Genomic DNA, 27,773 nt, shown 5'->3' with positions numbered 1-27,773 from the left:
CATAGTAGTTTGTCTATGTAGATTTCACTGCCTATGGGCCTTTTCTCAAGCCCCCTAAAGTAATCTGAAAGATTTCCGTTTACTTCAGTGGGCTGGGGATCAGGACCCACATTTCCAAATATGGAAAAGTGAGGGAACAGATTAATAACTTCCATCTAATTCTGAAAGTATTTAATCTCATTTCCTATTTCTTTCATTATTTTATACATTTTTTAAATAAACTGATCAACAACAATGCAAAGATGATGAAAACCATTATGGATTTTTAAGTTCTGCTTTTAATAGTAACGGTGTAGAAAAGGATCATAATCCCTGATTAAATTACTGCACCAAGTTCCTTTTTGTACAAAGCCAGATAATATTATGCAAACAATGTACTCTGTGCTAATTAATATTTGCATGGCCTCACCCAGGATGCTTCACTTCCAGCTAGGCCTTTTTCCCATTGACAGTCACATTGGAAGCTTACCCACAATGAGTACTATTATTTTGCTACAAAAACAAAACAAAAACAAAAAAACAGGAAAGAAAGCACACCTTGGATATTAAATGATCCCCGAATAGAATTTAAAGCATATTACGATTGAAATCCTGCTCACCTTAACTGATGTGAGCAGTCCCACTGAAATCAATGGCCTGCTCAGATGAGTAAAAAGGAGTAGAGTTGATCCTTGATTCATAGTTACCTTTTGAGTTTTTCAATTTTAAAATTTATTGAATTTATAAAAAGAGAATTATAATGACAAAAATGACAATGGGATATTTCACTGAGATTTACATAAAACAATCATAACTCCATCCTGCTAATCTCTCTGCAGAGTTGTACTGCAACTTCTATGGTCAAAACCTTTTATTGCACAACATTAGTTTTAATCTCCTGGCATAAACAACACACCACCTCATTCTGACATATTGCCAGTAAAAAGTATGTGTTAGAGAGGTACTCACCAATGCATGTTCGACCATCTGAGTGCAGGGCATACTTCTGATGACAACCACATACAGGACCAGTATCTGTGTCATCACAGGTGTGTTGGCAGCCTCCATTTCCATAGTTACAGGTTACTAGTTATGCCCAAAATGTATGTTTATATATGAATACATAAATAAAATGACAATGAAACCAATTAGTTTTTGAGGGCCTTTTCAGAAAACAGATCAGTTATAAAGTAAGAGATCAGACAACGCAAGATCTTTGTTTATAGGTATGTCCATTCTCCCATCTTTTCCTGATCCCCTTTTTTTCTGACTAACCCCTCTCTGTCCTATATAATAAAAGACCCCCCACCCCCCACAATGTTGCACTTTTAAAATTCATTCTTTTTGGATTAGTTGTTTTAGCACGAATGATCAGGCAATTTCATCTCCACCTAAAACTACATGGTTCATATCCATGATATATATGGCATGAAGGAATGAGCAGTTTACTAATACAGATACATTTTTCAGTTGACAGATGACATTCTTCTTCTTCTGCTGGGCTTTAGAGCAGAGAATTTTGTTTCTAACTCATAGAATGCTGGCATTTTGCAAATACTAATCATATTTACAATGGGACTAATTCTCTTCTTGTTTTATACCATTCGTATTCATGCACATGTGAAGAGTGTGCACAAAATGAAACAGCTGTGATCTGTCAGAGTTTTAAACTCACTTTTCTGCCATTATACACAGGTCCAAATGTTCACACCAGGGTCAAGCTGGAGAAGAATCAGGCCATTTGTGCATGCATATACTGGAATTAGGAAATCAAATATCTAATAATTTAGTTATGTGAATTATTCCAGAGAGTTTTGGCATATCTAAATATTATGGCATTTTAAATACTGAATTATATCAATTGAACTCATAGAATGCCATCATTTCCAAAATACCAAACAGATTTACAGTGGGTCTGATTCTCTCTCTTCTTGTTTTATTTACACCAGACCCAAGAGATTCTAGACCCATAGTGTTCTCTGCCACTTTATATGTTACTATTGACATTTCCTTTGCTAGGCAGAGAATTTATAAAGTATCCAAATTGGTAAGTTTGACAATTAAAGCCAAGGGTTTTGTTTTGTATGTGTGTGTTTGCACATTTTTTGGTTTTTGTTTTTAGGAACTTAAAGTGAGGCTGTAGTGAAGACCCACTAAACTGACTTCTGATTGCTCTCTTGTCAACTCTGGTAGACCACCAGAATGAGAAAGAGAAGGGAAGTCAACAGGAGAGTTTCTCCTATTGTGCCCTCCTCCACCCTGCCGACAAAACGCTGTGGCAACTTGAGCTAAGTTACATCTGTTCCAGATGCCATTTTCATGTAGCTGGAGTTGCATACTTCAGGTCAACAGTACCCTGTAAAGTACCCTAAAACACTTCTCATTTTCCGAAGCGTGGAACTCCCTGAAGGTCCAATTCAGCTTAATGATCTCACTTTACTAGCCTCTCAAAATGGAGTATATCTGAATTTTATGGGGCGTAATCACATTCGAGAAAGAAAATCTTCAATGTATCTAAATATTAGGAGGCTAAAACTACAGATGGATCTAAGCTGCATATTTTAGAACAAAGTTTCAGATGCGTAAATCTGATTTCAACCGGAGGCCAACACTTGCTGAAATCAGGCAGCTATCTGAGTACATGAAGTGTAACCTCAGGCTATTTTTGAAATCTTGGCCTACATTTTTTTTTTTTTTTTTACCAGAAGAGTCCCAAAGAGAGGGCCTGATTCTCTTCACTTTCACCAGTTTTACACCAGTAAAACTCCATTGACTTCAGTGGAGCCACTCCTGATTCACACGAATGTAAGCAAGAAGAGATTCAAATTGGCTATGTCTACACTTGTCCCCTTCTTCAAAGAGAGCATGGTAATCAGGGTGATGGGAGATTACTAATGAAGTGCTGTGATGTATATGCAGCACTTCCTTAGGCAAATTCTCCCCCGTGGCAACTTCAAAGTGTCAAACTTCGAAGTGCTGGCATGCCGTGTAGCTGCAGGCACGTCGAAGTGCCCATGCTGCTTCGAAGTGCCTTTACTCTCCATCACCCTGATTACCATATCCCCTTCGAAAAAGGGATCAAATGTAGACAGAGCCATCCATAATGAGAGAAATGCCTGGAATGGAGTTTTTCAATGTGCACAATAGAATGTATAACCGTGGAACTTGATTCTTGTTCACTTACACTCGTTTTAACCAGTGCAACTCTCTTCACTTCAATAGAGTTACTCCTGAACTACAGTGGTAGAAGGAGAACAGAGTTCATTTCCTGAGGCTTATGATCCTTTGTCTTTTGTGCATGAAGAGAATTTTGTAGACAAGACTTTTGTATATATTCATTTGGAAGGATCTCAGATGAAGGGGTGTGTGTGTGTAAATTAGAATCTACTATCAGTATTCTGTTCATTATCCTGTAGAGAAGAATTTTGGTGTAGTCGATCTCCCCCTCCCCCATGTGTGGAACTGGTGGATGTATATCTCCCATGCCCCACTTCTCATGCCATGCTCCAGCCACACACTTCCTTTCCATCCAGAATCTGTCTTCTGTCATTATTTGCCTCTCTTCTCTTACATTAATTTTTCCTTCTCATTTGTTTGTTTTGTAATTGCTCTTAATTGTTTTCATTAGGTTGAGCTCTCTCTCTCTCTCTGAGCAACCCCTGGACTGAAGGAAGGACATCAACTGGTGGTTCGTGGGCCAGATCACATAGTCTCTTGCAATTCTGCTGAGAACTATGGGAGGAGAAAAGATAGACCTGGACACCAGACTGATGTCTGAGCCAGCTCCTTGTAATATGAGCTGCTCCCATGGCCAGCTATGCTAGGGCCTTCTGTAGGATAAGGAAATCACCTGTCACTTTTACCAAGAACCACAGGAGCACGTTGCTTGGAGGATGCAGATCCAAGGTAATGCAACTTCCTTCATCCTGCACTGGTGTCCTTATCTCCCCTGCTTGCATCTTTGTTACTTGGGGGTCTCTCTCAAGGGGCCTGCCTTATGCTTGGCATCAATGCTATAAGGAATTCATTTTATAATATCTGACTATGACTATGGTTTGTGCCAGATGTACTAATACGCTGCTAACAATTTGGCCACTTTTTTATTAGGCCTGATAAAGTACACTTACCCCACAAGGTCTTATTTTTAAAATTTGACTGGAATACTTATTTGTGGCATACGTTGCTATTTGTCCTTGTGGAAAACCTCCCCCACTAGACGAGTGAGAATATCTTAACAGAGTTGCTCATATCACTGTAATGTAAGGGATTTTTTCTTCTTACATGTTAAAATAGTGTATAATGATGCAGTTTAAAGTAGTCCATGTAGGATTAAATACCAATTTTTCTGCTCCTCCGTGTAGTGAAGTGTCCCCATTAACTTCATAATATTACATTTTGCAAAATCATGAAAATGATCACACTGACACTCACACTAACAGGGTGTCATGAAATAAAAGTTGATGTGAGATTTTCAAAACTGCTCTGTATTGGCCTGATCATGTTTCTACCTGAGTCAACAGGAGTTTTACTATTGTCTTCAGTATGGGAGCATTGTTAGGCCAACCCTGGGCACTTTTGAGAGATCAAAATTTCTGACTATGGCTACATCTACACTACTAGATAAATTCGAATTTAAGGCAGTTAGCTCGAAATTACCATGTGACTGCCTTCACTGTAAATACCATTAGCTCCACTTAGGGAGCACTAATATTGATATCATAATATTGTTGGTACCTGCTGGGTGTAGCGTCAAGTGTAAACTTAAAGGTTCAAATAAATGCCAGAGTGGAAGTGCCACATCCTCAAACTGAATTTATTAGCCCCCCGAGGTGTTCTGTGTGTAACCCACAATGCCCCTCAGTGCTCCACTCCGGCCGCTGCTCTCGGGTACATAGGAATTAGGTAACAGGAATACCATGAATTTCAGATTGGGATCAGGAAGCCCGGGGCTGTGGGCTCACGTTTGTATGAGAGGCTGAGAAACATATTTCTTTCTTTGCTATTAGCACTGTGAGTGCATCTACCCATTACAAATATCCCCTGAAGGGACTTCATGGTTCTGTGTCTACCTCTGCCAGCTGAGCACTTGGTATTTTTTTTGCACTGTCTGGCGCCAGCCGCTGCCCCACTGTACCACAGGGCAGCAAGTTTGTTGTGGGGGTCATGCCTGTATAAAAGGCCAAGAAACTCCTTCTTAGCAGTTTACATTTGTGTGCAACCCCTCCCTACTTCACAGGTGCCGTGCAGTTGGGGTCTTTCCTGTGCTCAGCCACATCATGTGGCTAGCCCCCAACCCCATAAAAGGATGTGCCTGCTGTTCCGTGCTGAACATGCTGCCAGGCAGCACCATCTCCTGGCTTGCAGGAGGTGAGGGCTCCAAGGATGGGAAAGGTTTTCGGGGGTCTGTAGCTGTCTGGGGGAAGTCTCCCCTGGCAGCTATGAATTGAAGGGGCTTACAGCTGCCTGCAGGGGACTATCTCAACTGCTCCCCAACTGAAGCCCCCCTGCCTCCCACCCCAACAAGGACTTGTGGGGCTAGCTGTCACTGCGGGGGGAAGTCTCCCCAGCGGCTACAAATTGCAGGAGCTTGCAGCTGCCCAGGGGGACCACCTCAATTAGCACCCCCCCCACAGAAACCCCCTCATACCCCCACCCCAACAAAGACCTAGGGGTCTAGTTGTCACCAGGGGAAAGTCTCCTCCCGGCAGCTATGAATTGCAGTGCCTGGCTGCCACCTGGGGCAAACAGTTCAAGTAGTCCTTGAGCCACGGACTCTGCACTCCACAGCCAAAAAAGATTTTCAGGGACCGTGTCAATTGGCCATTCAACCTCCCAAATATCAAACCGACCCACAATGGCAATGAAATTTGGCAAGCCCCATCCTTCACACCCTATGTTGGCAGTGCCTGTGTACTGAAGAGAGAAGCCAAAAATATTTTTTCCTAGACTTTTCTATTCTTCTTCTTCTAACTTTGCACCCCTTCATGCAGGGAAGAGTGGGTGGAGGGGTAGTTGAGAATACAGACTGCACAGAAGCTGCATAATGAACAGGGAAGGCAAATACCCTCCCCTCACCCAAATCTCCTTTTTCAAAACTTTTACTGTCTACTCTTTCTTCATGCTTTTCATTTTCCCTGTATTATTTTGAGGGATAAGATGCAATCAAGGGACAGGGAACAGTCAGTGGAGGGCCAGCTGAAAACACAGATTGTGCACAGAAGCTGTATAATGAACTGGGAATCAAATTCCTTCCCCTCAGCAACTCTCTTTTTTATAAATCTTTACTATCTACTCTTTCTTCATGCTTTTCATTGTCCCTCTATTATTTTCAGGAATCAGATGTAATCAAGGGACACAGGGAAAAATCAGTGGAAGGCCAGTTGATTTTTATAAAATCACACCTGCTGATTTTTATAAAATCTTTCATAATTCAGTTACAGCTACAGTTTTAAAAAGCAATTCAGTTATAGAAGAAACAGATTTCTGTGCATTTGATGATCTTTGTTGATAAATTAATTTTCCTTCTTCAACCTGGGAAAATGGATGTTTGCTTACCACGGGAGCGGAATGAGGGCAATGCAATGTGGGAAGATGATGTCAAATATTAGCGTAAATACCCAGACTGCTACAGGGATGAGGGAATTTGGGATATGTTTCCACAGTGCACTGCTGCAACAGTTGATGTTTGCCGATTGAGTGTGGCAGCAATAAGTCAACTTTGTGAGGAGCATGTAGGGAGGTGAGAATAGTCACATTTGAATTTTATAAAACCCAGAATTACAAAATTGATATTAATAAATTCGAATTTATCTCATAGTGTCGACGTAGCCTATATCAAGGACTACCAACCCTCCAGGAAAGGCCAGGAGTATACAAGAATCAGCACTGATCTCCTAGTGACTAGTAAAAGCAGTCTAGGAAAATTTAATAGGCTATTTTAAGAAAATGGGTAGGGGGGGAATCTCCCAGAATACTTTCAGTCAGAGTTGGCAACTGTACCTATTATATCCTATGAGAACTAGGGCACTGTACTAAAAGCAGGTCTTATGCAGAGGATTAGCTGCCACCCATTAGAAATAATTGACCAAACCCTTCAATCTATGGGGAGCATACACTCTGTGTAACACATTATCTGCTGCTGGGTCTCCATCAGCAGAGAGCAGCACTTCACAGGGCAGGCCATGGTTGAAGCACAAACAAGTGTTCTTTGCTGCATCACCAAGCAGAGGGAAGAGGCACACTCACCATATGTCCATTAGCACTTTCTGCGGATGGCAGCATATGAGGTAGTTGGCTTTCTAATCACCTAGGCATGCCCCCTTGTGCAGCAACAGAGAATATAATCAAGCCCTTACAGTGTAAAAACTGATGATCTTACATTGGTCATGCTAATGATTCATTATTAGAAGTAAAGAGCCAGATTCTTTGTTGCACTGGGACAGCTTCATCCACTTTCCCAGTACAAAGCTATCCTAGAGCTGGCTAATGTGCCCTCAGGAGCGTCACCCCAATGTAGGGGAGACTGTCAGGTGATATAGTTACTATAGCTCAGGTCATCCCACTCTACCTCTCTTCCTGACTGTCAGTTCAGGGCACGTCACTTGCGGGTAGGGGGGAAGAGACATAGGTAGTGTGTCCCTGTGCCCCACCAGCTTCTGGCTTCCATAACATCACCCTGGGGCCACTGGAGCTGGGGCAATTTAGAGGAGCCGTATGGCTGGTGGGGAATCAGACCTCCAGAGAATAGTTGAGGATCAGGAGATCATAAAGATGGCTGGAAGGTAATGGTCACTTTTGCACTTCCATTCTGAGCTAGTCTAAGGTGCCCTGAGGTACAGCTTAGTGTGTGAGCCAACATTTTTAATTACACTAATAGGAAGAATGATGGCTGCCTCAGAAAAGACAGGAACAGTGAGGAAGAATAGCTCAGAAGATGAATAACAGATAAAGGCCAGTTTAAATTAGACATTAAATACAATAGAAATTTCTAATATAAATATATGTTATTAAGGTTGCAATTTCAAACACTAAAGGTCTTGTTTACACTACACAATTAAATTGTCTTAGGCAATGTTGACACTACTCCAGAAGACCGACCCACTCAAGGTCTGGCAGGGACACCCAAAATTGACCTATCGGGCTTGGCATCAACCCTGTACCCCTCACGAGATGCGAGGAGTAAGGGATGTCGATGGGAGAATTTCTTTAGTGAGGACAGTCAGGTAAGTTGATTGCAGATACATCGATTCTAGATACTCAATTGCTGTAGCTAGAATTGCGTATCTGCAATTAATTTTCTTTCCCTAGTGTAGATACAGCCTTTGATTGTCCTACAGCCACTGCAGTAATTGCTGCAGTGGTTCATGTCCACATGATGTCTCTTCTGCTACTGGTGCAGATTCTCTCCAGAGGAACTTCTACCAACTTAACTATCTGGGTCACGGTCAACTGGAACACCCGAGATGACATCTTGAGCTGTCAGCCCCATGCATAGCTCATACCTAGAGCGTCTATGCCTGGGGGCTGATGGCCAACAGTTAACATAAGTAACACAGTGGCTACATCTATACTTACAAAAGACTTTGAAACGAGCATGCTAATGGCCAAAACAAAGAATACTAATGAGGCACTGAAATGAGTATTCAGTGACTCATTAGCATGCCGCCAGCCGTGGCACTTTGAAAGTGCCACAGTTTGTTCGACCATGGCTTGTCTACACGGGGGTCCTTTTCGAAAGGACCCTGCCAACATTGAAATCCCCTTATTCGTGTCAGCTGATGACCTACCTCTGTCAGCATGTGCGCTACAGTGTTGTTTCAAGTGATATACATCTCCCATTACACCAATATAATAAGTGCACTTCGTTGAAAGGCATAATGCTTAGGTCAATGTAGTTAGGACCTGCTGATAGGAATAAGGGGATTTCAGTGTTGGCGAGATCCTTTTGAAAAGGACCACCGTGTAGATAAGACAAGAGGGATTGAACCACGGCACTTTTGAAGTGCCACTGCTGGCGGCATGCTAATGAGGCACCGAATATTCATTAGCATGGCCATTTCGAAGTGTTTTGTAAGTGTAGACAGGGCCAGTGTGTATATAGACCCTGCATTGTCCTAACTACATTGACCTAAGCATTATGCCGTTCAACAAAGTGCAGTAATTATATTGGTGTAATGGGAGATGTACATCACTTGAAACAACGCTGTAGCGCATATGCTGACAGCATGATGTGTAGCTGTGGGCACTTCGAAGTGCCTGTGCTACTCTGAAGTGCCTTTACTCCTGAAGATTTTCGGGACTAAAGGCGCTTTGAATTAGCACTGGCACTTTGAAGTACCCATGGTTACACAGCATGCCGGCACTTCGAAGTTTGACACTTGGAAGTTGTCATGGGTAGAGAATTTGCCTAATGAAGTGCTGCACATGCATCACAAAACTTCATTAGTAATCTCCCGTCACCTGATTACCATGCCGCCTTCGAAGAAGGGAGCAAGTGTAGACATAGCCATTTAGAATGGAAACTTCACTAGAACACTAATTATTTTTGTTGCTGTGGGCGCTTACTTTTCTTTACAATATTGAGAAGTTGTGCATTAATCTGTGGGACTTCTTACTGACAAAGATGATCCTTTCTTTTCCTGTATTGCTTATCATATTTAACTGGGGAAGGTCACAGAAAGAAAGAGGTTAAGATGAGGCAAACATCATGGAAAAAATGTCTTTCTTAAAGGAAACCCAGTTGGTTTTTTTAGTCATTTTATTCCATAAAACATTAAAGAAATTTTACAGCAATTCTCCCTCAATCCTTTCCAAAACTTCTAGTTTGGGATCAAAGTTAAAGTATAGTGCCTGACTGAAGGTCATTGGGAATCAATAGAAAACCTTCCATTGACTTCAGTGGGCTATGAGCAAGGCTCTTACAGCGATATCAATTGTCTTACCCCTGTATAGAAAATCCTATGATCCCAATTGTATTGGCTGACATACACCATACATTTCAGTGCTTTCCAGTGTCTAAAACGTGGTATTCAAGAATGCTGTGTGTGATAGGTCCTTGTGCCTTCTTAATAATGCCAAGGGCAGTAGCACATGTGCAATGCAACCAATAGTACTGGAACTTTTTTGTCTTTTAAATATGCAAAGGAGGTGCACTTCATTTTACAGTTCTAATGCCCAGATGCACTTCAAGAGACATGACTGTATTGTAAGACGAGTCCTATTGATATGCATTCATTTAGAGTGGATGTTGTTGTTTTCTTAATACAGATTGGATTAAGTTACTCTTCCCCTGACCATCCCCTTCCCCTGCCCTCTCACCTTAAAAACAAAACATCTACCACCTTCCCATTGCCTCTGTTCATGAGGAGAAATGGTGCTGAACTGTAAGTTCAGGTTTGGACCTGAATTTCCCCAGTATTTATCGGTGGAGTTCTGGCTGAGACTTTGGTATTAAACTCATGTTGCTTGAGGGTGTACTCTGAAAGAAAACTTTTCACCCCCGCCCCCAAATAAGTACATCACAAAAAGAACACATTTTCATACACTATATATAGCAAGACCATCAATCCCCTTTGGCCAAAGCCTAGCTGATTTCTTGATCTCTGGAAAATAACAGCAAAGTGGAAAATAATACAAGTTGGGGCATTTGACATTTAGTCTCCATCTACCTACATTTGCAGTCCTTCTGGTTTTTGGCAAGCTCAAAGCCAGGCCTACATTCACAGGCAACCCCACCTTTGGGCGTCTCCCGGCAGATATGTGCACACCCGTGATCTTTGTTCATACAGTTCATACCCTCTGTAAAGAGAGAAAGAGAAAGAGAGAGAAAGAGAGAGAGAAAACACAAGTACTGAAAAAAATCCCATTGCACATTAACAGGTCCATTGTTCCATTGTCAGCATAAATTTTATCCTCCATCTGGAGAGTGTCCAATTAGACAACCAAATGCCACAGCAATAGGGTTCTAAAAGCAACATATGAGCACCATAAATTACAAAACAAGCATCCAATTGGGAACCATTATACCTCTACTTCAGACCTATACATCACTTTAATGTAGTTATTTTTGTGACTATATAATGTAAAGTTTTTAATGACAGATTGTGTGACCAGGTGAAGAAGCTGCCTGAAATTTAAAAAGAGTTTAGAACTTATCATAATCTACTGGAAATGATATCCTTGCAGCCATATGTATTTTGAACATTTAAGAGAGTGTAGTGAGCAGTTAAACAATTAATCATGTTTTCACTTTTCCAAGTTTGTAACATTAAAGGATCTCCTTTTCAAGAATGTTTTATGTACTGTAGAAGCTCAAAGAAAAGGGAATAGAATTTTGCAATAAAATGAAGAGACCGAAATTACGCCACAGACTAAAGTGTGTGTTTATATCTGCATACATTCATACACACCATAGGGGATCCAATTCTAGACATCTGAGAATTTGCCCAGCATGGGGGAGAGCTAGTAGTATAGCTTCTTTGGGACAGTGGCAGAGTACCAGGGACCAGAGCCAATGGAGAGGCATAAAACATGCTGCAGGATCTGCTTTTATGTGTAGAAGCGATCTGTCAACAGAAGTTTTGTTGGAACACCTCTTCTGACAGTAAGTTCTGTAGACAGATGCTTCTAATGCAGATGTAGCTCTTGTGAACTCCTGGAGCCAGAGCCTAATTTCTCACCACAAGATGGGGGTTGCCAACCCTGCTTCTCAACGGGAGAATGCAGAGGACATTCAGAAAGTTCACTCCTATGGGCTGGGTCTACACTAAAGAGTTTAGTCAACAGAACTTCCTGTCGGGACATGTTTTCTGACAGAATCTCTGTCAACAGAACATGTCCACACCTAATAGAGGCTCCCCTGTGACACCCTTGGTTGACAGAGAGTAGCCGGACTGCTCAGCCCTCCGTCGACAGAACAGCCAACTGGAAGCTCTGCAAACAGGGCTGCCCAATGAACTGGAAGCCCCCTCTGTTAACAGAGGGCCCCCTGGAGCATCTACACTATTTTAAGCATTATGGCTTGTACGGTAGTGACTTAACTCTCCCAGGAAAACTGCTTTGTTCTGTTGACAGTTTCTAGACAGAATACATTTGTGGTGTGGATGCCCCATGAATTTTGCTGACAAAACTCTGTAGTGTAGACATAGCCCTGGAGTTTCCTGGCTCAAAAGTGGATATATGAAATGAATGACTGAACCCATTGCTTTTTATTTTTTGTTTTGTAAAATGTTGTAAAATTAGAGACCCAGGTTTTGGGTTTTTGTTTTGGTCTGTCAATGTTTCTGAAATTCTCAGAAAGCTCTTTTTCAAGTTGTGAATCCACTGAAGATTATATTTATGCATGTTATATTTTGTTTTACACATGAATCTCTTTTTTTCTACTATAAATCTCCTTTCATTTTCCTTCTTTGTCAGAAATGTAGCTGTTGGCTATTTTATATGCTCCCTGCATATAATACATAATGTCACCCCAACCATTCTGTAGATGCTGAGGACCTAGGGGATGGTATAGATCAGCTTTCTTTTTATCAGCCTAATGGCCATGGATGGGATTTTTAATAGCATCGATGGATGATTTAGTCTTTCAATAACACTTGTGTTTCTAACGGCTTATCCCACACTGCTGCTGCTTCAGCTGGAGGTCCATGCTGCGTGCACAAGGTCTGCAACTGGTTGTCAGCTCTGTGGATCTCGTGCTGTGCAGGCTGAGTGTGTCTGGGAGGGGCCCTTTAAGGGAGTGGCTTGGGGCTTTGCTGGCCCCTTATTTAGACGGGGAGCACTCGTGTGTGTGGACGCTCCGCATTTCCTTCCAGGGTGGCTCCTTTCAACGTTCTCTGTCGCTACTTCGATGTTGAACGTTGATGGCACCAGCCCTGGACAACGTGTAGACAATACGCATCAAAGTAGCCTATTTTGATGTCCTTACTTCAAAATAGACTACTTCGATGTAGTGTGCTAGTGTAGACATAGCCTATGAGTCTAAAAGCTTGCTAAAGTACAAAATAACTGCATGTTCCTAGAGCATATAATGTATGCTGTACTATATTGTAGCTACATACAGGCCATGTCTACACCAGCCAAAAACTTCGAAATGGCCATGCAAATGGCCATTTCAAAGTTTACTAATGAAGTACTGAAATACATATTCAGTGCCTCATTAGCATGCGGGCAGCCGCGGCACTTCAAAATTGACGCGGCTCGCCACCGCGCGGCTCGTCCAGACGGGGCTCCTTTTCTAAAGGACCCCGGCTACTTCGAAGTCCCCTTATTCCTATGAGCAGATAGGAATAAGGGGACTTCAAAGTGGCCGGGGTCCTTTCGAAAAGGAGCCCTGTCTGGATGAGCCGCGCGGCAGTGAGCCGCGCCAATTTTGAAGTGCCGTGGCCGCCAGCATGCCAATGAGGCGCCAAATATGTATTTCAGCGCTTCAGTAGTAAACTTTGAAATGGCCATTTGCATGGCCATTTCGAAGTTTTTGGCTAATGTAGACATAGCCACAGTCACATGAGAACAGAAAGTGAATAAAACATCATAAAGGCATGAATGAGTGATATAAAAAACCTGGGAACAGCCTTGCTGAAGTGTTTGAGGAAATTTATAATCGCTTTCCTCCACACTTCCCCAACAACATTTTTCATACACAATGTGTTCAACAAACTTCATTCCTGTACACTACCCTCTGGTCAGAAAAGGATCTAGGAAAGATAACACATGCCAGAATGAGTGACTCTGCTAAGGAAATGAGGAGGAATTAGACAGATGACCATAGACATTTAATGGCACAGAAGCCAAAGGAAGCAAGTGATTATCAGTATTTGATTTAAGTCACTGAAGATCCACCATTGTTAAAAATCACTTTGGAAAATGCTGAATTGTATATTGCTGGGAATGTGGAAGAAAATCTAAGGATTAACTGCAATTTAGGAACAAACAGATTCACATAAGAATTTTGTACATGTATTTGTGTGTATAACAAGGGCATTTCAGGTATAATATTTACTGTATATCAGTGGTTTGTGAAACCTCAGCGATACAGGAAGCATTTGCTGGGTTTTTGCAGAGCTGACTGCTTACATGATGCTGGGTCTTTTAGTTTATATAGGTAAATCATACTGAACAAAGCCAAAAATAAACTAAATTTAGTGTACCAGTTAGTTGCCATTGGTATGTTGTGTGATTACCAACAGCAGGGGAGATCCTCCAGGCAATTGACCCATGAGTTACTCTCTTCACTAAGATATGATCTGAGCTATGGAAAAGGTTTGGACTAAATATATATTAAGTGCTTTCCAAATATTGTATTTCCACGCAGAAAGTAAATGGCATGTGCCATCTGTTGGAGATGGGTTGGTCCACACAGCTATTTCTCTACTATGTTGTGATAGGCACCAAGTGTGAGATCGCCACCACAGGAACAATATTTGTGTGTTGGATTTAAAGTTTAGCAGCCAACTGAGAAGTAGATTTTATTTATATTAAGCACCAGAGAGGGAGAGGATCTTGCTCAGCGCAAAAGGACATCCAAGATGCCTCCCTCTCCTCAGAGAGCTTCTTAAGGGCTCATGGAAGCCAGCACTCTGTCTTCTCCAACGTCCTTTACAACCAGAAAGCAGGAATACTAGAAAAGGAGGAGCAGCAGCAACAGGATGAGGCCTTGATTCTAGTCTCTCCTCTGCACCACCTTGTATGCCTCCTAATGGATGGATTGCCTTGCTCCTCTCCATGCCTCAAGAGCAGCACTGGCAGAGATTGTGCGCACCTGCCTGAACCACCTCTCTAGATGGTGCAGCTCTGTATCACCTCCTATATCAAGCTGTAGAATACCTGCCACAGTCTAGTCCTGAGATTATAGTTTAAGAGACAGAAAGAAACAGGAAATTAGTCATTTAGGAGCAAAGCCTGATCACAGTGAAGTCAAATGGGGGCTTGCCACTGAATTTAATAAGGCCAAGGTTTTATTCTTAGTCATTGCAGGCCAAATTGAAGTCAGTGGAAGAGCACCAGCGTAAGTGAGATCATAGTATGATCTGATGTATTGCTTCTTCCTACAACTGAAAACTATATTGAAGAAACCTGGAAGAAATAGGGATAGGAAATACCAAATTAATCTTTTTAGTCCATTTCCCAGCCAAAGCAGGATTATACTTGCAGTAGGTTTTTTTCTAGTGTTTTCTCCAGGCCAGGTTTAAATATCAAAAACAGCCAATGGAGCTTTCATTGTTTCCTAAGGTATTTGCAGGCTTTGTGCTTCTTCCTTGATTGTATGCAACTTCTGCACTCTGGTTTGGCTCACTGCTTCTTGCTGCTTTTGTTGATTTTTGCCATGATTTGTGGGTACCAGGGTCCAGAATTTATGAGCTCACAGGTCAACTGAAAGATCACAGTTCACAAGTCAAATAAAAGACTAAATGTAGATGAAAGAGAATCATCTGCACACCAAAACACCTTTGCTTTTTCCCCCTATCTAATGCTAAAGTGTCCCAATACTAAAAGATTCTACGCTTTTCCTTGTCACCTGTAAAATAAAGTGATACCTGATTCTCATGCATGTGTGCTGTTATTCAATATAGCTGGTAAATAACTCTACTTGCAGTCTGCCTACAAAATGTATTACAAGGTTGTTTTTTTCCCTGTAAAAGAAACAAACACCTTTTAATACAGTGATACATTGCATAAATAAGTAAAAATCTACATGTGCCCCTTTTCTGACTTTTATATACATAAGGTAAATTCAGAGGAGTTATCAGGTATGAAAACCATGACCAATGATGGGTTCTACAAATTTCAACAACAATTTCAGGACAGACCTACTGCTGGCAATGAGAACAGTATATCCCAATAAATTCTTCTCTTTCTAGGAAGTTCCAGTATTCCTCGTAAGTATGTATTTAGGGAACTGGGATATAAATGTGCAGACTGTGTTTGTTGGAAATGGTGGGTAGCAGAATAGTGCTATTGGTGGACAAATAGTGTAATTTAATTTTAAATGTATATGTTATTAGTATTTTGTTCCTGACCGGAGACACCATAACTACTGCCCTTCTACATTTTCCCTGACTTTCAATCATGTTCCTTTGTTGTACAGAGGACAAATAGCCTCTGTATCATGTATAGAAAATATGCTCCTGAGAGCCCAAACACAAAATACATTGCCGTGTGTCCAAAATACTTAATGGAATATGGATCTGTTTATCCATGTTGTAAATTTAATTCCTTTTTGGGGACACCTGATTGGCCATCCACACCTCCAAGCACCTGTCTGACATGCTCAGCACAAGCATCTATTTTTGCATATTTGTCCTTAATATTTTCAGCATGAACATGATGTCCTGAAACAAAACCAACAACTAACCAAACAGCAAAATGTCAAAAGTCCTCTGGTAAAATACTGCCCCTATTGAAGTCAATGGCAAAACTCCCATTAAATTTAACGGGGCCTACACTTCATCCTTAATATTTGAGCCACGTAATTTGTTCAGCTCTCCTGGACCCTTTCTTCCCATTTCTAAGGGCTTCATTTTGATTGGTAGAGAGCATCTGCAAAACCCATTGTGATTAATGGCCTCATCACAAACCAGGATCATGCCCAGCATGAGGAAACAAAGAAACCCATTCTCTGCTTATTAGGCAGAAAAGAACAAAGGTGGAAACTAGTTGACTACGTAGTGCCAGCTGAGTTCCATTTGATGATCATGACATGATGGGCAATATCATCAGGCATAATAAAGTCATTTGTGAACAGATCAATAAAACTAAATGAGCAATCTTGTGTCAGGTATGCAAAGAACTATTTCATACTCTGGTATTTTCTTGCATTGTTTGTCAAATCAATGTGTTCTTTGTCCCTTCAAGATTCTCTGAACAAGTTGAATGATTCCATTTAAAACTTTTTAAGAGAAATCTACTTTGTTCAGTCAATATATCTACTCAGTTGGAAGGTTTAAAAATACAGAGCAAATGGGCCTACGGAAAAACAATCTATCTAGCAGGATAAATCCTGGACATTATACAGGGAAAATAACCTGCTTGCACATTACAAAGCAAACAAATGCCAGTTTGTTTAGCAATTACATGTTGAGAAATAAAACATGCTCAGGGTCATCTTCTTCAGCAGACAAGCTTGTGGTTTTTTGCTTGACAGGATGCTCCTGCTCTGAGTGGCAGCCAGTAAAACCACATCTGTCAGCAAGCCCTGAAGAGGGGTTTTGTCTCAAGATTTAAAAATAGACATGTGCCAAAAAATACAACTTCATCTTGTCAGCATACAAGGCAAAGATTTGCTGTTCTTAAAAGGTACTGTAGCTGTGGGGGAGAGGAAGAGAAAATGCAACTGTAAGGGTCTGAAAACTGTAAGAGTGACTGAGCAAATCCCATGCCGCAGAAGAACAGAGGCAGCAGGGAGAGGAAACAGGTTCATGTCCTCCCACAGAAGAGAAGGTGACTCTCTTGGGCAATCAAGGTCACAGGTCAGCAGTTTCTGGCTGCATAGTTGCCATTTCAAGCCAGGGTAGTAGTCACTGAATATTATCACAGTGTGAGAGCTGTTTGGCAGTTGAAGACCATTTCTCACACCACAGTACTGCTAGGAGTTGGTGCCAAGTGACACACTGGTCAGCAGTCTAGTAGAGAGACCAGGTACTGAACTACTCTCTCACACATAGACGTAGTCCACCCAGAGGCAAATTTAGCATGGTATTGCAGGGCTAGGGCTGCGGCTGCCAACACTATCCATATTCTTGAACAAACAGTTGAGTCACTGGGTCTGCCTCTTTGGCACCTTTTAGGAGAGCTTGGCTCACATAAATAGGTTTAAAATAAAATGTGAAAACAACTCTCTGAACTGCTGGTTGGCTTACTCTACTCTTGTTGAATCTTTAGATTGCAACTTGGTGGCCGCTCTAGGATAGCAAGGAGACAAATGTTTCAGGAGTTATGCACTATGGGGACTCCTTGCTATGACACTGCACACATAAAAGCAGGGCCATAAGGAGAGGAGGCCCAGAATGGGAGAGAAGATGGGTGTGGGAGACTTTGGGGTTGGAAATCCAGTTTCTATGTTTGAAAACTCCCCCCTACCACACTCCTTCAGGATGCATTGGAGGAGCTGAAGCACCAGTGACTTGCATTATGGTGATGTGGCTCCTGACAGTCCCGCTACCTTGGTTTCTCAATACTGGAAGCAGCGGTATTGTCAAGAGCTGTTCAAACCCCAACTGCTGCACACAGTATTTACAAGGCTCAGGCTGCCTCAGGATGAGCGCCAAAAGAGAGGCAGCCAAATTCAATGGTTACTTTTGAAAATGTTGTCCTTTTGAACTGGAAACAGTCATATTTCTTAGTATGGACCTGGAAATCTTGCTGATCACTCTGTTTCAAAATTTGTTAGGTCATGAGTTTTCATGGGTAAAACTCACTAATCTACTTCATCAGATGGGTGGAAATAACAGAGTCCAGGTTGTATATAGCAGGAAAAAAAAGGATGAAAGGAAAAGGAGTTACCTGTCACTATTAGGACCAGTTAATGAAGCAAATTAAGGTGGATGTAGAAGTGCATATATCAAAATAGGAAAAATTACAAGGGCAATTTTTCTGCCTTTGATAGTCATACTTCAGCTACATCATATGCTATGAATGAGACAAATCCACCCTAATTCACTTCATTAACTGGTCCTACTAATGATAGGTAACCTCCTTCCCTTTCTCTCTTCCTTTTTTCTCCAAGATATATACCCTGGCTTATGTTATTTCCACCCATCTGATGAAGTGGGTTTTACTCACGAAAGCTCATGACCTAATACATTTGTTCCTGTCTAAGCTGCCAAAGGACTGCTTGTTGTTATTGAAGTTACAGACTAATACAGCTACCCCCTGAGTCTTTTTCAAAAGTCTTCTGTCCTTATTTCTTATCCTGGAACACTGTGTGATATCAGACATAGAGGGGTTTGGAAAATTTATATTTTTTTCTCTACTCAGGAAAATTTCACCCTAACCCTACCCTCTTCCTCCCAAAATGAATAATTTTTAGTTGTCCAATGAAAAATTGAATTTTATAGGGAAAGTAGACACTGGCTACAATCATTTTCATTTAGTTAAAAACCCAATTTTCTGTTTTAAAAAAGGTTAAAGACAAATCTGAATCCACTCTAGTAAGACTTTAAACCATGACAATCTGATTTATTTAACAAAAAGGGATGGAAGATTTTTTTAAAAAACAGGGGTGTTCCATGTTATAATTTTGCTCTTCCTGTGAGGTTTGCTCATCTGGAGTTATGAGACTAAGGCAGCCTTGCTTTGCAGGCAGAGAGATGTGAAAAAATCATCCCAATAATATATTTTAAACCTCAAACATTTCTTGAATAGTTTTTCTGTAAGACAGGTTACACACCCAGAATACATGATTCTGCAGTGTGGTATGAATGTTTTAACAGCATTTGCTTGGGGTGACTCTCCATAACTTATTTTGAAGTCATGCCAGTACAACTTTTTATGTCACCTCCCAACATCATGTATAAAATATATAATGTGCCTGCTGATTATTCACACCTTCGAAAACAGGGCTACTTCATTAGGGGCTTTACTCTCAGTTTTGCTTATCTGAGTAAGCTGTGAGGCTTTTTTCCCCCTCTCAATACGACAGGTTACAGCAGATTTCTTATTTTAGTTCTTGCTGAGATTTAACTGGCACCGGTTATCACAAATTAAACCACAAGGGACAGCTGTGGATTGTATGTGTGCATTTTGTTGTAAATTATTAATTGAAGAGCTAGCTCAGCAACATCTATGCTGCACTGACAATATGCTCCTAATGCCTGTCTGCTTCTGTAAGACAAGAAAACTTCTCCCATGGCCTTGACTTGTAGATATTCCCTACTAATGCGTTACATGACCCAAGTCAAATAAACAGTCCCCTATGAGAGTACAAATCTATTCCTCAAAAATCTGACTTTGGCTATGTTGATTCTGTGGGATTATTTTTGTATAATGAACAAATACCAAAAGACATTTTTAAGTACTTTGTGTTGATGGCTGATGAAAGTTTAATAGATGCCACAGATGTTTTCCAAGATTTCTTTTACATAAACATCATGAAAATACACGTCACAAGACACATGCTAAGACTAAATTGTAGAGATTGTGAATAAATAACTTACAAATATAGTGCTGCTTTAAAAAAACACCAAGGCTACCCATTGTCCTAGGGGTAACGTAGAAACAGAGGCTAGATCAAACCCATGTATCTAGGGTACCCATGTATCCCTATCTCTTCCCTCCTGAATTCTAGGGCTGAAATGGGAGCAAGAGCTAAACTTACACCAGCCTTTGGTCTTGTTTTTTTGCAAACAACCCCCTGATACCTCAACTCAAGAAAAATAATTATTTTGCCTAATTTATAAACTCATGCAGGGGCAGCCTGTATGTGGCTACTGGCGAGGATTATGGGGTGGGGGCAGCGGGGGCAGGGGCGGGGGGGAACCTGTGGAAAGAAAGGAAGTTGTCCATTTCAGAAATTGTTGTCAGCCAATACATTTTCTGTCTTAAAACAAAACAAGTGGCACTTTAACTTTGATAGCTGAGATAATTCATAGCCTTCCAAAAGAAGCAAAGCAACTGGCATCTCCCTAGTCAGACATCTTTCTTTTCAGGCTCCATTTTGTCTCTGCAGTGCCACCCATATTTACCTACTGTTAGATTTTTTTGGCAAGGGAGAATAAGAGTCTGAAGGGAAGAAAGATATAAACACACTGAATCTTGGAACTGTCGACAAAATAGAGAAGAGAAGGCCAGCACGAGGATCAGTATTTTCCTTGGGTTCAAGTACATGTGAATACTCTAAGTCTGGATGATAATATGACTAGTCCCTCATTTTTTCCCGTAGATTGACTGGCAGCAAGCATTTGGGAAGAGGGAAGGGCAGGCAGGCCCATCAAGAGAAATCTGGGGACCTAGTACACCACATTTGTTGGGACTCCATACCCTCTCAAATTTAACACCTGTTAGAGACTTTTTTATGGGAGGGAGAGGGATAATGAGATGATGATCCTGGTAAAATTGTCTCCCATTCTCTTCCTCTCATTAGCCTGCATGTTGCATACTCCCCAGCTCTGTCTTGACATCACTCCGCCCCTTTCAAAACACTGGAAGCAGAATTCTCTTCACAAATGCCAGTCAGGCAACGCCTCTTTAAATCTCCATGTCTTCCCTCAACCACAAGAAACCCCCAGGTACAGGGAATTGGTATATACTGGTCTAATATGGGGATGTGCGACAGACCTTACACATGCAGCAGCTGAAAAGTCCCCATGAATGTTTAAGTTAGGACCTGAGTCTCCTCCTCTCCCCATACAGAACAAGTCTGGGGCAGCACCTCAACAAGCGTCTAAGGACACACTACACAAATTGGGACTGCATGTGCATGCACAGCCACCAACTTTCATTTTTCTAGGTGTGTGCTCTACTCCTTCTCCGCCCTTAGGCCCCGTTTCCACTGTGCCCTTCTCCCAAAGTCCCTCTTCTCATCCTCGCTCAACTCTTCATCCCAGTGTTTCCAGTCTGCTGCCAAACGGCTCCTCTGCAAGTGGTTGGTGGACACTGAGCACTCACTATTTTTTTTCCTTGGATGCTCCAGGACTGGAGCATCCACAAAGTTGGTGCCTATGCACGCATGTAAAAAAAGTGGTATAAAGCTCATCTTTCCACTTTCCCAATGCTAGGTTGCTGTGTGCGGAAGCTGGTACCACATCAAAGTCTGCTCTAGTTTACACTGTTGCTAACCTTTTAAAGTGCCAAAAGACCAGCTGGAATGGGCACCTGGCCTCTGATCACAACCTCTGCAGCAGTGGCAGCAGAAGGGAGAAGCAGCATCAGTCTCTACTCTGGCTCTAGGCTACCAGAAGATTATTCTACATTGGGCTGATTCTTCCAGAGCATATCATATGCTGGGTCTATGGCCAGACTCTGATGACAGTGAATTGCACAGTTTCTGAACCTTCTCTGATGATCCGTCTGTGTCTAATCCCTCTTCCCCGCAAAATATATGTTTTTAAAACGTTGTTAACCATTTCAGTCAGCCATACAGGATTTCACCTTGTTTTATTTAGAAACGGACAAAGAGAGAGAGTTCTGTTCAATGAGATTTTGGCCCAGGTTCAAAGCTCAGGTTTCCAACTGAACCTGAGGTATGATCAACAGACGGTGGTGCCAAACCCAGGAATTAATTTTTTTTTTTGCAAGATTTAACTTTATACCAAAATTTTGATTGTTGAAAAATCTCATGAAATCAGTTGTTCCAACACTATTTCTACTGTTTTCAGCAACAATCAGACAATTGGCCCCTTTCTAGTTTGGATACAATCTAGAACCAAAATTGCCACCATATTTTTGGCTCTAGTGTGTCAACTCCCAATTTCCCCAGAATTAAGGGTGAGTTGACATACTGCGTAATGGATATCAGGCCCTTCTCTAGTTTCAATGCTTCACTTTGTTCCTTCATAGAAACATATCATCTGATGAGTTTTGGAAAAATTAAATAACTCAGCACTAGGAAATGACAGCTGAGCCAAGATAGAATACAGTGATATTGTGCAAAAGCGGCTTAATATATATAGTGGGATGTCAACATGTGAAGAGAGTGGTATGCTATAGATGAAAGGTAAGCACTTCTGTGAACTGCACCATAATTGGGGCAGTTAGTTTTGCAGTCTAAACTTATTAAACTGTATAGTACTAGTGTGGGTAAATGCTAAATTAACCAGTGCTAACTAGGTCAGTCATTTCAGAGGGTTTGGCTCTTTTCCACTCTCCTCTACCTCTTGATTGATTATTTAGAGGGGTCTGGTGGTTGAGCTCATAAATTTTCAAAATACTTTCAAGTTGTTTTTGTTCTTCTGATCAAAGAAATGTTTATGTACCCTTCCCATACTGTGTCTCTTTAAACCATTGGCTTTTTTCAAAGTGGTTTTTCTTTAGCACCATAATGTGATGTACACAGAGAGGTAAATGATGTTGGAATCCTTTCTGCCCAAAACCAGTGTGTAAATCTTCAGAAAAGCAAAGTTCATGGGTGCATTTAAAAGGGGCACAATCTGTTTGTGCTTAAAAGAAAGTCCCCCTTTTTTGTGTGTCCAGAATAACAATGCCAGAATGCGTTATTCTAAAGAACTGTTGCCATGGTGATGCCATCAATAACATAATTTTCTGCATCCTTGTCCTTTTAAACACATAAGGAACACAACAAGCATTGGTAAATGTGAAAAAAGAACAATTACCTTTTCTCTCTCAAAAGCAGAGGAGAGCTTTTTTTCACCTCATCAATAGAAAATTATGTAGAAAGGAATAATAAAGACTGTTACAAGAAGCACCAAGAAGCCTATTAGTGACAAAGACTTTTTTTCTTTCCATGAATAATTACAACTCTTCAAGAAGAAATCAGACCAGGCTAAGGACCCTTTGCAAGCTTTAAATGGTAAAACAAACATTTGACTATACAAGGATTTCCCTTTCATGTACCTTTCCAAGGAAAAAAACAAGTAAAACTCCAGAGTGCCAGTGGAAGAGAGGAAACCTACAGAAACATCTGCTGCAATTAGATTGAAAAAAACCCTGCACTTTAGAGTAAAGGACTCATATCAAAGCAGTTATGCTAGTGACAAGATCAATACAACTTCCAAACTAGCAGGTACAACTTGGTGGGAAATTCCTGCCATTTAAATGATATGGTAGTGGAAAAATATTCCTATTTTGTATTGTAGTACTAATAACATTGGGATTTCAACTGAAGTAATATTACAAAAGAGCTATAAAATCCACAGTACAGTTATATATTTGTTACTCAAGTTAAAACTGCAAAGATCATAACAACATGGCACAGGTTGAACATCTCTAGTCTGGCATGCTGGAGATGGGACCACTGCCGGTTGAATCTGCTAGGCTACAGGATGTCAATATTATCTAGCAGCATTACCAACACTTCCACTGCTTACTGGGCTCTTAGAAGACATTTAAGAGTAAATTACAGCTAAATAACAGCACAGAACACTGAGAGCCAGGACTGGTGGCTGAAAACAAACTTTATGGGAATGCAGGAGTCTTGGCCACACCAAGTGGACCTCCAGATTACTAAAATCAAGATGGATTAAGAGATTAGAGAGGTTCAGCCTGTAGCTGGACAGAACTCAGTCACTGCTTAAGTAAACATCCTTTTACCGAGGCTACCTAAAGCTGCAGTGCCAGCTTTTCAAACCCCTAGAACTTACAAACAAAGGCATATCCAGACACATGAGGCAAACCTATGCTGGCAGAATAGTCCCGAATATTATGTAAAATTATAGGACAAAGGAAAATCTGAATCTCCCCACCCCAGTGTATTTTGGGAGGTTTTTTTTCAATTCTCCTCTGCCTATAGCACCAGAAATGGCCACATCTTGAGATGGGACACCAGACAGAGTAAGGTGGTGCTCTAAGGTTGTGCTGAGAATTCTTTCTCTCATGTGAGTGGCGGACTGGCACTAGCCAGCACACATGCTCAGAGCCTAACTGATCGCCATATGTAGAGACAGGAAGGAACTTTTCCCCCTCAAGGTCAGAAGGGCAGCCATCAAAGATGTTTCGCCTTCCTCTGCAGGGTGAGGTGTGTGTCACTCGCTACGATTATCTAGCTATAACGAATTTAATCAGTTCTTTAACACTGTAGGGACCTTACTATTGATGCACTTGGTCCCTCTTTGTGGCACACAATAATCTTATCTCCTGTGGATTGTAATACTTTGGTCTAATTTGGGTTGTTGGATTTAGTGCAGGTAGTGCTGATGCCCTGTGATACATAGGAGGTCAGAATAGATGATCTGATGGTCCAAACCTTTCTTCAAATCTACGACTCTGTGAAAGCATTTCTCAGTGCTCTGCAATACAGTGAAGGTCATCATGCACACCACTGGCTGCTTATGAGATCCAAACAACAGGCCTTCTATTTTATAAGAGTTACACCTGCATTACAAGCTAGGGATGTTATTCCAAGGGTAGGCAGACATGCTTGTTCTGGCTCTCATCAAAGTTATTGTGTTCTAAGTACCAGCGCAGCCAGAGTAGCGTGGGCAGTGGTGGGCTGGTCGCCTTGACTACATTAGCCACAGGATTCCCACAGGTTTATTCTTCAGGCAGCTCACCAGTATTTCCACTCTCTGTGCTACTATGGCTACATGACACTTCTGGGCTACGTCTACACGTGAAGCCAACATCGAAATAGCTTATTTCGATGTAGCAACATCGAAATAGGCTATTTCGATGAATAACGTCTACACGTCCTCCAGGGCTGGCAACGTCGATGTTCAACTTCGACGTTGCGCGGCACCACATCGAAATAGGCGCTGCGAGGGTACGTCTACACGCCAAAGTAGCACACATCGAAATAAGGGTGCCAGGCACAGCTGCAGACAGGGTCACAGGGCGGACTCAACAGCAAGCCGCTCCCTTAAAGGGCCCCTCCCAGACACAGTTGCACTAAACAACACAAGAGCCACAGAGCCGACAACTGGTTGCAGACCCTGTGCCTGCAGCATGGATCCCCAGCTGCTGCAGCAGCAGCCAGAAGCTCTGGGCTAAGGGCTGCTGCCCACGGTGACCATAGAGCCCCGCAGGGGCTGGAGAGAGAGCATCTCTCAACCCCCCAGCTGATGGCCGCCATGGAGGACCTGGCAATTTCGACGTTGCAGGACGCGGATCGTCTACACGGTCCCTACTTCGACGTTGAACGTTGAAGTAGGGCGCTATTCCGATCCCCTCATGAGGTTAGCGACTTCAACGTCTCACCGCCTAACGTCGAAGTTAACTTCGAAATAGCGCCCGACGCGTGTAGCCGCGACGGGCGCTATTTCAAAGTTAGTGCCGCTACTTCGAAGTAGCGTGCACGTGTAGACACAGCTCTGGTGTGCTAGCACAGATGACAGCCATAATAAGTATATCTGTGTGAATTGGGAATTACTTGACAGAGCTTAGGATGTGAGCAGACGTGAAGAGGGTGTAGGGAACATCCATGACTTTGTTCTCCCTGTAACAGGCATGGCAGAAGGGATGAGAACGTAAGTAAAAGGAGATGGGGAGCAACAGCATTTGTGGTGGGCAGCTGGCTGGAGACTGAAGTCTAGAACAGAGGCTCCCAGGATCAAACTCAAAGGAGCTCCAAAATTCCTACATCAGCCCTAGGAACTGCTAGAAGGCATCAGACTACAGCTATACATTGCAAGGTAGGTGGTTTCTCTAGTCTGAAAATAACAAATATTACAGAGAATTAAGTCCTTTGAAAGATACAACACAGATGAGGAGGCTGTAATTTTTTCTCTTCAGACCCTCTTGGGAGGCTTACAAATGATGGATACCTGTACAGCCTCATTTCCAGACTGACCAGTGCGGCCGACAGCCACCTCAGGCCCTGGGGGAAGGTGGGAGGGGATCCCAGCTCCATGCCCCTGGAAGGGGTGGGACAAAGGGCAGAAGGGGTAGGGCCTAGGGTAGTCGGCGCTTAGTGCCACTTAAATCGTGGCACCGCTCCCCCTCCAAACCATGTGGAGCAGCACTGCCTTGGTGTTTCAAAGGAGCCTGGACTTCTGGCTGCCACCACTGACAAAGTGGCAGTGGCAGTGGCTGGAACTCTGGGCCTCTTTGAAATGCAGGGCCCCTGTGCAACCACCCCTCTGTCCCTACACCAGTTGGTGAGACTGACTATATCAAGCCCAGTGCTGTAGGGGAACAGACATTGTCACAAGCCTGAGTTTTGTTCCCAGTTCTACCACTGGCTCATAATGTTATTTGCTCTCTTCCTGCCTCAGTTTCCCCATCCTTAAGATGGGAATAATAATGCCTTTGTACAGATTTTAGGTATATGGATGGAAAAGGTGATGTAATTCCTATGCAGTGTACTACTGAAGAGACACAGCATTTCTAGATATAAAGGACCAAATTCTCACCTCATATGCACCCTTAACAATTCCACTGAAGGCAATGAGATTTCCTGAATTTGAGCTGAATTTAAACCAGAGAATTTAACATTCACAAATGTTACTACTAGACTGGTTCTGTTTGCTGAGAAAAAGTTTCTGTCCCACTATCTACATAGTCACATACTGAAGCCTTGTTAAGGACAATTTTTCTCCCTCCTCCTTGTAACACTCCTTTTGGTAGTTGAAAACTGCTATCTTATCTGCTCTGAGTCTTCTCTTTTCTAAGCTAAACAAGCCCAGTTCTTTCAGTCTTCCCTCATAGTTCATGTTCTCTAGACCTTTAATTATTCCTGTTGCTCTTCTCTAATTCATTCACATCTTTCTTGAAATGTGCCCAGAACTGAACACAACACTCCAATTGAAGCTTAATCAGCACTGAATAGAGCGGAAGAGTGACTTCTCATTTCTTGGGGTATGTCTGTAATTACCGGGTGTTAGACACACCACGATAGATGTTCTGGAGTTCAATTTTGCTGTGTATGTGCAGACTCAGTAAAATCAGTCTCTCTGGGCTCGGCCATTGACCCTCGTACTCCACACTACTCATCGAGTAAGGGACATCAGCATGAGCCCAAAGTGCCCGGACCTACACCAGGGCAGAAAGTCGATTCTGATATGTCGATTCTAGCTACGCTAATGGCATAGCTAGAATTGTGTATCTGGGATCAAGTTTGTTCCCTAGTATAGAAGAGGCCTTGCTCTAAGCACTCCTGTTAATGCATCCCAGAATCACGTTTGCCTTCTGTATGTATGAAACTGATTGTTCCTTCCTAAGTGGAGCACTTTGCATTTGTTATTCTTAAA

At 42.0% G+C, this 27,773-nt stretch overlaps 1 protein-coding gene across 1 annotated transcript in view; it reads right to left on the bottom strand.

Annotated features, from left to right (window-relative positions):
- The window catches only part of SCUBE1 (signal peptide, CUB domain and EGF like domain containing 1), a 350,710-nt gene that overhangs the window by 148,563 nt on the left and 174,374 nt on the right, over window positions 1–27,773 (bottom strand). The window contains exons 5-6 of the mRNA XM_075003815.1: window positions 10,651–10,776; window positions 949–1,065 (exon numbers count right to left, since the gene is read on the bottom strand). Of these exons, the coding sequence (XP_074859916.1) occupies window positions 949–1,065; window positions 10,651–10,776 (243 nt within the window). The remainder of the gene's footprint in view (window positions 1–948; window positions 1,066–10,650; window positions 10,777–27,773) is intronic.

This window comes from Carettochelys insculpta, chromosome 1 (assembly GCF_033958435.1).
Source record: "Carettochelys insculpta isolate YL-2023 chromosome 1, ASM3395843v1, whole genome shotgun sequence".
Lineage (NCBI taxonomy): Eukaryota > Metazoa > Chordata > Testudines > Carettochelyidae > Carettochelys > Carettochelys insculpta.
The sequence above is the reverse complement of the archived record's forward strand: the minus strand, read 5'-3'. Positions and strand labels throughout refer to the sequence as shown.